At 43.2% G+C, this 10632-nt stretch overlaps 1 protein-coding gene across 3 annotated transcripts; it reads right to left on the reverse strand.

The window, feature by feature from the left end:
- On the reverse strand, positions 1-9970 carry KLF11 (KLF transcription factor 11). 3 transcript variants are annotated; one of them, XM_025170172.2, is made up of 4 exons: positions 9774-9970; positions 6330-6590; positions 4653-5646; positions 1-3815 (listed from the first exon to the last, which is right to left on the reverse strand). In XM_025170172.2, exons 1-4 carry the CDS (start codon positions 9816-9818, stop codon positions 3523-3525), a joined length of 1593 nt encoding a protein of 530 aa, XP_025025940.2. In that variant the 5' UTR covers positions 9819-9970; the 3' UTR covers positions 1-3522. The 3 variants fall into 3 exon arrangements, with proteins under 3 accessions (XP_025025940.2, XP_087992377.1, XP_025025939.2); XM_088136251.1 differs by lacking the exon at positions 9774-9970 and adding an exon at positions 8966-9744; XM_025170171.2 differs by lacking the exon at positions 9774-9970 and adding an exon at positions 7561-8951.
- Positions 9971-10632: the final 662 nt, after the last annotated feature.

The raw sequence follows: 10632 nt of genomic DNA on the forward strand, positions 1-10632 counted from the left end.
GAAAGTAACAAATAAGGTTTATTCATATAAAATATTAGGCACAATATTTTACTACATTGAACCAAAGTTCCCATAATCTTTAGCCAAATAGCCAATAATTAGGTCAGAAAATTGTTTGGAAAGGCTGTCAACTTCTCAGTGGAATTACATCAGGGAAAAGTGGGTTCCTGCCTGTGCACTGTAGAAAAGAGGCCAAAAAAAAGTGGTTTCAAACTAATCAAACTGTTGCAGTCTGGTTATATGAACTGAATTTATGCCACTTACATTTCTCACAAGCTTTAAAAATGAACAAGGGTAATATTTGTTTCTCTTCTGTTAATTAAGCATAAATTGGGGGGGGGAAAGAAACAACTATGTGATCTGCACATTTATCGATTTCCTTCAGAAACTCAAAATATGGCAAGGTATGTAACAGAAGAAAACATACACACACATGCATGTATGTGTGTGTTTATACACACACCGACATGCCCACAATATATACACACACACACTCACACAGACACACACACACATATACACACAAACATTGAGGTGCAGCTTTTTAAAACATTCATCTACTTGCATATCTAGTGACCAATCAGATGCAGCCCAGTCACTATGACCCATCCCCTGCTAGCCAGCTTTCTGTTCTAGCATCTATCTAGTTCAAATTGAAAGAATACAAATGCTTTCAAGCACCAAACTATCATACGTGGCTGAGGACTGCATATACATGATAACCTGGTTTAACCTCATTTCAAAGGAAGCCAACTTACACTTGATTTGGGAGTGTAAGCCAAAATGAAATATCTTCATTAACTGAAGATAATACTTAATTCATATATCCAAGTGCTGCTATGTTCTAAGGGAAAGAAATGCCTGATTCTTATGGTTTGCTTCATGAACACTAGTCCCTCCAAATTCAGATAGGCAGATAAATGCTTAGAATGGGCATCATGACAAAGACAGTCCGGCAGATTTTCAAATCATGTAATTTTGCCTACGCCCCCTCCACCAAACTGGCAGATGTCATGCTCTTTTAAAATGCATTGCTCCCCAGGTTGAAGTGATAGGAAAATTGTAACCTCCTGATTTTCTCAGGCTGCCACTACAGGTACAAAATAAAGTTAATAAAACAAATGACCAAACATTAGCATTACCTAGGTGTTATTCTGGAACATATAGCAGATGCAGTTTTTAAAACACTCATTCCAGCAAATTCATATCATCCATGGAAATATTTCAGATAGCTTCAGAATAAATAAAAGTATTGCAAGCTTGGCTTAACAAAAATAACCAATGGATATAGAAAATTTAAAAGATCTATCTAGTTTCAGACAGTAATGATATGTCAGATATACTACATACATGTATATCATGCTTTCATAGACTCATCAGAAACAATTTTCTCAGCTTGAGATGCAAAATTTAGCATGTCATCAGAGATGGTATCTCATGACCAATAATTCTGATTTCCCACAGTGCCCCCCAGAAGACAAGTAACAATTATCTATTATTTCAGTTACTCATCCAACGTGCTATAGATCAAGATACAAGAAGGAAAGTTTTTTTAAAAAAATAAAGCATTTTTGCTCCAAGGCTAAGAACTTTTAAGGCAGCTTTAAAATACAGAATTTTCACTTCCAAGTAAGTCTATGTTTATTACTTTGACAGAGCCTACAAGTGATACCCATCCCCCTCTTTTTAAAAGCACAAGTACTGCAACTCTTTTGCAACTCAAAAGAGACTTCAGTGCAAGACATGCAGTTGAATCCTCCCTGTCTTCCCCACACCCCCAGAATAGCATCTTTCAGTGAAGCAGATTATCTCACCAAACCCAACCTTGCCCTGAACTCTCTAGAACAGATTTTGGGGAGTGTCAGGGGCAGAGAGGAAGGGAAAGTTCCATTGCACAATTGCCAATATTGGATTTGATCAAGAAATCCACCTGACTGAATACTGCACATCAAACAGCCTCACTTGCTCTGCTCATCTTCCAAGAAAGGCTCATGTGAAAATTCTTGATCAATCAACAATTGGGTGCTGAGAAGTCTCAATAGTTTCTTTAGATGAGGGCTCCTCAACCTTGGCAACTTGAAGATGTGTGGACTTCAACTCCCAGAATTCCCCAGCCAGCCTGGGGAATTCCCTTGCTGGCTGGGGAATTCTAAGAATTGAAGCCCACACATCTTCAAGTCGCCAAGGTTGAGGAACCCTGCTTTAGATGATAAACAAAAAAATAGTGCAAGCAGGAGTACATTTTTAACTTTGGCCTTCTTGCTTTTATTATGGATACATCAAGGACATAATCCAAACAAAGTTATGTACCTAGTGCTTATTAAATTTAAAAATGCAGACTTAAGGATGCACTTAACTCCCCCTTTTATGGAAATGGAAGTTCCTGACAGATTTATATTGCTGATGAGATGTGGCCCTCAATTCTGTTAAGTTAGCTATACTAAAATAAAATTAAGGTGCTACTTCTCAATTATTAATAATTACAATTATTAAGGAGTAGGCATTATCACAAGTCACTCCTTCTTTCATAGTATGTCCAAACTTTACTTTAGTAACCACTATCATCATGCTTATACTGTTCAAGACAGCAACTGTGATGTAACTGGTGTCCGGAAATTTTGTATTCAATATTTGATTTTGATGTGAGTTGATTAATAAATATTAATCTAAATAGCTGATAGTCATATGCACGGTTCCATCTGCAGGCCAACAGGTTTTGTCTGCACATACATGGAACAGTGCCTTGGGCAGCTTGGAATAACAAGGGAAACGAATTCAGTGCCATTTCAATATGGAGTTCCTACACAGGCCAGGCCTTTTCAGCTTTGATGCACATGGTTGGCGTCCCGTCTAAGTAAGTCCTGAGCTAGCTGAATAAGCCAACTTTAAATACAATCTATAGGCATCTATCTCCAGGTATGGGAGAGAGTGCTCTAAACTGCAACTATGACATGGCAGGCAATCCTAAAGCAGAGTGCCTCAGGTATGAAGTCAGGGTTCAGACCCAAGCTGATAAACACTTTGGACTGTGTTCACCAAGAAGAACAGTTTCTGAGAGGTAGTTTCAATCTCCCATATCACTGCTTTCAGAGGATAAATGCAAGATCAGGCTGTAGCAGCTGCATCTGTACAAAGTATACAGAAAACGAGTATAAAACTGAAAACAACAAAGTCAGCCTGCTTCACTTTCTATTAATTATTCTTACTCAAGTAAAGATAAATTTTCAAAGAATAGTCCATTACTAATATTCTACCCCCCCACCCCAAAATATATTCTCCTTTTCTGAAGTGCTGGTGATTCTCCCCAAAACTCTGGAAGAAAAAAAAAGAAAAGAAATGTAATGTAATATTAAGTAGGCCAAACACTGAAGCAGGGAGAGAGGGTAGAAAAAAGAGGAAAATACTTTCCCACCCTCCCCTATAGAAAAGCATAACTTGTGGAAATTAAGTTAAAAAATCAGTGAAAGCTGTAATCTTGGGAACCCTCAAGTTCGTGACAAAATGTTTTGACAAGCTGGCCCACTACCCTGGTGATAACATTGGTAGAAGCACGCTCAGAGCACTCTCATTCCTTGGTTTCTCTAGAGCTGCAATTCTGTTCAGTTTGCCAACTTCTGTCTGCCAGCTGGGCACCTTCTTGGTCATGTGACGACGGGCATGTTTTGTCAGGTGATCGCTACGCATAAAACGGCGGTCGCAGACTGGACAGGCAAACTTCTTCTCCCCTGTATGGGTTCTGCGGTGGCGAGAAAGCTCATCAGAACGGGCAAATTTTTTATCGCAACCTTCCCAGCTACAGGTGAAAGGTTTTTCTCCTGGAATAGTGGGAGGGGGAAGGAAAGACAATTCAAGAATAAATTTGTTGGATTCACCAATGAAATTATGAAATATTTTCTACCAAGTAAACAAAAGAACAAACAATCAGCAAAACAGATCAGGATTTTACTGTAGCTCCTAAAGGGGCTATGGAGGGGGACGGGGACCCATTATTGGAGCATATTTTACCAATACTGATAAGATATAGGAAGCTCAATCCTCTTAGTATATAGTATTAATATACTATTAGTATATGAGATTATTTTGTGCACATGTAGAAGCATATGTAAAAATTAGAGGTGTGCTAAGCATTTTGTTACAAAATGTTCTACACAACTCCTCAGATAATTCCAAGCATTCTCAGAGTAGTCTGATCTTGAACTGGGACTACTCTGAAGTCAATCCATTTTCAGAACATTCCATGGTGGAAAGTTTTTCAGTATTTTTTTGTATCAATATATTTTTTCCATCTACTGCTTCTAATTAAGAAGTCAAGGAATGGGACCTGTAAAAACTCTCCCCCTTCCCTTCTACACATTCTGTAAAGACTCAGCTGCACTCTTTTGCATGCCTGAACAATTTCCTTTGCCTCTAAATCATAGGCATTTGCACAGTATCTCAGCTTCTCCAATATGATACCATGTACAGTACATACATCAGAAATCTATTTCCCTCAATTCTAAAAACTACAATGCCATATCTGGAGAGCACCATGGAGGTGAAGATCGCTCTAGTGAGTTTCATGCCACTACAATCTCAGTGTTTATTTTTGATGCTTGACAAGCATCATCAGTGAAATTATAAGATACATCACATTCCTTCGGTTCTATACATACCAGTATGAGTACGCAGATGGGCTTTGAGGTGAGAGCTTTTGAAATACGTTTTCCTGCAGCCAGGAAAGTTGCAAACATAATTCCTCCTCCGCGAAAAGTCTATTAATGGTGTACTGCTCTGGCCGGAGGCAATAAAAACTGGAGCAGGAGCCAAAGGCAGTAACTTGGTGTTCCCCACAGACATCACAGTTTGTTGGCACGGAGGTGCCTGGGCGACAGCTGCCTGTGGAAGAACCAACATAACAGTCCCCTGAGGCATGGAAGGTCCCATCAGGACAGGCTGAGAAACTGGAGCTGTGTGGGGTAAGATAGGTTTGACTGTTGCTGCAGTTTGAGTAGAAGGTTTTAATAGGGCAGGGACCATACCTCTTGGTCCATCCAAGGGGATCATTTGACAGATCACCTGTGGATTTGAGACAGGGGAGGGTAGAAGGGGGCTGGTCTTTTGCTGCATATCATTCTCACAATTCTTTGGGTAAACAGCCTGCTGCAAAGCAAGCCTTGAAATTTCACATCCTTTATTGGCAGTTCTAGAGCAACCTGAGTCGTGCAAGGAAGATTTGTGTGCAAGTGAAGTGTCACAAGTTAAGTTCTCTGCAATATAGCAATCCCGCGAAGCTCTGGAATGTTGCTGGCCTTGGGCCTCCAGCCAGTCTGCAGACCCACCGTTGCCCAATGAAACTTCTGGTTTCACTTGCACACCAGGAATGCGAGAGTAACCAGAACTGTTGCCTGTGTGACGGATCACACTAGTTGCCATGGCTCTGCAAAGCGGAGGAACAGGTTGCTCGGTCCTTGCTGGCATCTGGCTGGATTGCTTCTCCATGTTCAGAACAGATGGCTGGGTTGCAGCAAGAGTACAACCTGGAGGAGTGACTAAGCTGGCAGGTACATTTGCCTTGATTGCCCTAGATTTTGAATAAGTAGCTTGAGAGGAAGGCGGTGCTCCCGTGGAAGGCTCAACAAAATCTGGACTGTATGGTGGTGTCATGCACTACATTAAAAAGAAAAAGAAAGAAATCAGCACGCATAGATCAGAGTTACTAACTGGAATTATGGACATAACTAATTACATTCATAATCAGTACTGTCTCATTCAGACCTCAAGATACTGATCTTTTCAAACCATAATTTGAAAGAATGTTTACCCCAATTTTGTAATCTATTTATTTTCACTTCATTCTAATGTCCTATAATAAAGGTAATTGTACGTTCCAACATTCTTCCTTTGTATTAAAATCACAATCTTATGGTGCTTGAAAAGCAATATTCTCAGATGTACCTCTCTGCCATGCTGGGTTCAATGGAACAATCCAATCTGTCTGCTTCAGAAAATCATGCAATAGCTATTCAATTCAGATTTCCCCACAACATAGCTGTAAATTGTACAATGTTTTGTCTTAGACTACGTTAACAGCGAATCACAGAGAAAGATGTGATGTAATAGGCCAAAACAATCAGCAGCAGATTGTTATCAATTGCATTTTCAAAAAGATATGTATACCTAATACTGTAAAATAATCTGACACCCATTACTAAAAAATCATAATCCCTCAAATTCAATAAAGCACTATTAGCAGATTAAGTGGGGAAAGCTTGCTTTCTTTCCGCTTAAAAATAATCATTTCATGCATACTCATTTTCTTTCAGGTAGTTTTTTTTTTTCTTTTTCCTTACCAGTGTGGATAAAAAGTTATAATCCTTGGGCATCTCAGATGTGGGTTCATTCTGCACTGCAAAATCCCCAGAATCTGAAACAGGTGTAAGAGGTCTTATTTTTAATGGGTCACCCTTCTGTGATCTTTGACCCCAGGAGCTCATACAAACAAGGGTCTCAACTGCTTCTATGTCGTTCCGTTCCAAGGTGCTACAAGTAGATCTTTCACTGTCGTGACGCCTTCGTTCACGGATGGATTCGTAGATGTCCACAATATCAACCTTGAGATGAGTGAATCATCACATTTTAATCATTCAGATAAAAAAGTGAATACATTTTCACTGTCTGTTTAAACATTCATCCCATGGCTCAATGTCCTGATCTAACTTCTTTAGCAATTTGGGTGCCAATGCTGGTTCTTAATACCTCTAGAGAACTCCTACCCATTGGATTACAAGGGCTAATTAACTAGCTCTGAATAATATAACAACTTCTCACAATCAAAGCAGGCTTGTGCACATAGCTGCCCCAACCCTTGGTGGCTTTCCTGCATTCTGATTGCTGTATTTCCAAATACTCATTTCCTAGTCAACTTTTGGACTAAAAAACTACACATTAACTCCTTGTCAGTTTATTTCTCATTTTATTACATGATCACAAAACACAGAGTAAGCATGAGCCAGTAGGCTTTTGAGTACTTGACTTTTATCTGTACTGAGACTAAAATATCTACAACCTCCAGTCCCAGGGCAGCATGTGAAACCCAAAAGCCTTCAAACCGTCCCTCAGAATTCTCCAAAAGTTGTAGCCAAACTGCCATATTGAATATAATGAAAGGGGAAAATTCCATACTACAGAGGGAACAATGATATCAAATCCATTTAATTAAATTAACCAGATTCAGTTTTTTGTCCTAACTGCTAAACTCTTGTAAGAATATGACACCTAGTCCTTGATCCAAAACAATATTAGGCAACCTGGATCTATAGGAACAAATATATTCCCCTTTTGATAAGCTATCGCCAAAAGTTACAGCTAAACGCTACCTTTGTAGCTATAAACAGATGCCTGTACTGCGCTGCCTGTACTAACTGCACTGAAAATGCCCTATACGCTGAATCCCAGCTAGAAAAAAAAAATGTAATCAGCCAGTTGGTAATAAGCCTCATAAGAATACTAGATAGCCTTTTCATGCCCCATTACACTATTCACAGATATCATATACAGATAGACACTTGAGTAAATACTTACTGAAGTATACAGACTGTCACTTAATAGCCAGCTGTATGCAAATAAATCCAGGTGTAACCAATTAGGCTTGCATATGCATACAGTGAAAAAGTTGCCAATCACAGTACTTAAGTTCATACATGCAGACTACATGTGGGCACCAAATACAGTAGATACTTGAATATGTGAAGCCAAAAATATCTTTTACTCAGTTAAATCTATATGGAATTTGCAATTAACTTAAATTGTAATCTCCAAGTTCATACATACATAAATGAAGTTAACATTTTGGAGTGAAAGAGGAGTAAAAGTAGACTTGACATGCACTCAATTAGTGTTTGATGCTATTGTTTAATGTTAAATTCATGATAGTGATCCAAAGCAGAAACCGTAAGTCATCTAACTATTAACAGATTTAACATGAAGTAAAAGTTACCACAATATCAAGCAGTATAAATAATTCACACAAGGGGACTTTCTACATTTTTTTTCAGTTATCAAAATATTTTCCAAGATGGTACTATTGGGGAAAACAAACATTTAAGAAGTCTTTTAGATCAGCTTTAACATTTTAAAACCTAAAATAGATTAATAAGCGGAGAGAGGGAGGGAGAGAGAGAGGGAGGGAGGAAGGAAGGAAGGAAGGGAAGAGCAAGCCTGGGCCTGATTTCCAGACAGAAATGCAAGAGCGGAACTGCAACAGCCTCGTAGTGCGTCCTTAGATCACCTCCCTTCACCCAGACACTGCAGTGGCAAACTGGATGAGATGACACACAATGCAAGAAACGGCTGCAAATTACAGCTGCACAAAGATCGGAAATTTCCCTCCACTTCACTGTCCTGAACAGCAGGCAAGCATTATTGCATAACCGTTATTATAATTCTTTCTACTTATTCCCACTCACCCTCCCCATGCTGCTCACGTGCCCGCTCCTTTACTTTGCTTTAACAAAAAATATAGCGGGAGGAGGATGGAGAGAGGGACTGATGTGAAGATTAGTCAAAACTACAAGGCCAGTGACATTTAGCCAGAAGGAGGTGAAGGCCCTCCTCCTAAAGGAGGTGGGAGGATTTCTTCCCACCTCGTGGGATCCAGAGTAACCAAATATAGTTCAAGGTTGGGGGGGGAGGGAAGGAGTGGGGAGACGTCATGCATCAAAATAGCCATGTGAGCAAAATGGGTGGTGGTCCCTGACTGAGCCTCTGCTGGGAAGCCCTTTAAGGCACCGTAAGTACCTCTGTCCTCAAACCAGACAGCTTAGAGGGCAGCGAATGGCTGACAAGAGTCAAGACACTTTCTCCTGAGAGGCACTCACAAAGGTGAATGGGGTGAAGAAAGAGAAAGAGAGAGAGAAAAACAGGGAGGGAAAGGAAGGAAGATAAGGAAGCCCCTCCCAAACCTACCAGCTGAAAGAAGAGCACTTACTGTAATCTCCCAGGCATGAAGTCATGCCATTAGCAAGCAACTGTGGATCAGAGTCAGCCTAGATTATTCATGCCAAAGCACTTTATTCTGCCCACACCAGCCAGCCAGGTCTACGCAAGGAGCAAAGCCTCACCACCCTAGAGCCAATAAAACTGCAGTCCTTTATTCACCCTTAGAAGCGGGACTTACTTCTAAGCAAGCATGCCTAGGATTTGGCTGGGAGGATGAGAAGCATCCCCCAGTATTTGCTTAAACACAGCCCGCGGTCTTCCAAGCGGGGTTAGGAAGGAAACAGCATTCAGCATTCCCCCAATTCACACACGTCACTCGGTCCAGATAAGTTGAAGGGGCCACCCCCGCTCGAGTTCCTAGAGAGCGAGCCGCCGGGGAAGGGCTACAGCGGAGAGGCTGAATCAGAAGGGTCGCTCCCGGCCAGATTAGCTGTCCCACCGCAGGTGAAGAAGAAAGAGGGCACAGCTGCCCGAGCCCCGGGCACAAGGAGCGCGCGCTCTGGAATCTGTCGCGCCCCTCACCTCAGCGTCTTGGGCACCCCCGAATTGCATTTGCAAATAGAGAAAAGAGCCAAGGTTAGCCCGTGTGCCCCGGTCCCTCCCGAGGCGCATCAGCGGCTTGGCCTCTGCTCCTCCGAATACCTGGCTCCTTGGAAAGTCACGCCGATCAGATCAGAACTCAAAGGGGGAGAGGGCACGTCACGTCGAGCCACTTCGGCTCTGGGAGGTACTGGGAGCGGATCCCTGCTCTGCCCCCTTATGCCCCCATCCCGCACGGCGCAACAAGTGGTACTCACCGAAGGGGCATCTCCCATCTCCTCGCTGCAAGGAGAGGTATGCATGGTGAGAGCTCCCGCGGGCAGCAACGATATGACAAAGCCAGCCGGAGCAATCGGCCAGAACCACCTCCCTCCCGCCCCTCCTTCGAGGGAGGCGAGCAGCCAAAACAGAGGGAAGCACACCAAAACACTCCATCCAGCAAAGCAGCTGGAAAGGGGCGGAGGAGGAGGAGGAAAGAACGAAAGGGGAAGGGAAGAAGCGCCGTGCCAATCACAACCCGAGCTGCCTCCTGGCCAGCCAATGGGTTTCCTCGGGCGGCGTGATAGCCTCGTGCAGCTATGCTGATAGCAGGAAAGGACCCTCGTGGGCACGTTTGGCGGCGGCGGCGGCCAAGCCGAGCCACCCTCTGGAAACTAGGGGAAAGGTCGGCGCGAGGAGAGCGGGAGGGCGGGGCCGGCTGCTCCAGGGAAGGGCGGTGCGGCTGTCTGTCAGTGAGCGGCGGCCAGCCAGGGAATGCCCGGGTGGGGGGGGGAGGGAGAGGGGAGCGCGAGGGAGGGGGCGTGCCCGCGCGTAGAGACGCGGCTTGGGTGGATTGATACGGCCGTTCCCGCTGCGCCCCAGCAACAACGCGGGCTTCCTTCGAAGCCCCGTCCAGCGTGAGTAATGCTTCTGGAGCTCGTGCGGCGCGCGAGGCGCTGTCTTCCCTGCGTGCCCCTCGCTGTTGCCACATCTGGGTCGCAGCCACAAGGGGCCGGTATGGGCGCGGCGGCCTCTTCGAAGCTGCGGCAGTCCTCCTCCTGGCCCCGAGTTGAAAACAAAAGTTACAGGCTGCCTTTTCCTTCAGGGAAATGGGAGGAGGCAGAATTTTATTTATAG

Source organism: Python bivittatus, unplaced genomic scaffold (assembly GCF_059951505.1).
Source record: "Python bivittatus isolate LINGU-HERP-01145 unplaced genomic scaffold, Pbiv_v1 ctg000020_np1212, whole genome shotgun sequence".
In the NCBI taxonomy this organism is placed as follows: domain Eukaryota; kingdom Metazoa; phylum Chordata; class Lepidosauria; order Squamata; family Pythonidae; genus Python; species Python bivittatus.

Bases quoted from the DNA above. Each gene is read 5' to 3' on its own strand.
- KLF11 (XM_025170171.2), bottom strand. From the start codon at position 7,677: ATGAACTTAAGTACTGTGATTGGCAACTTTTTCACTGTATGCATATGC. The intron at 6,591-7,560 runs GTAAGTATTTAC...ACTCATCTCAAG, and splicing joins GTGACAGTCTGTATACTTCA to GTTGATATTGTGGACATCTA. The intron at 5,647-6,329 runs GTAAGGAAAAAG...TTTTTAATGTAG, and splicing joins ATAACTTTTTATCCACACTG to TGCATGACACCACCATACAG.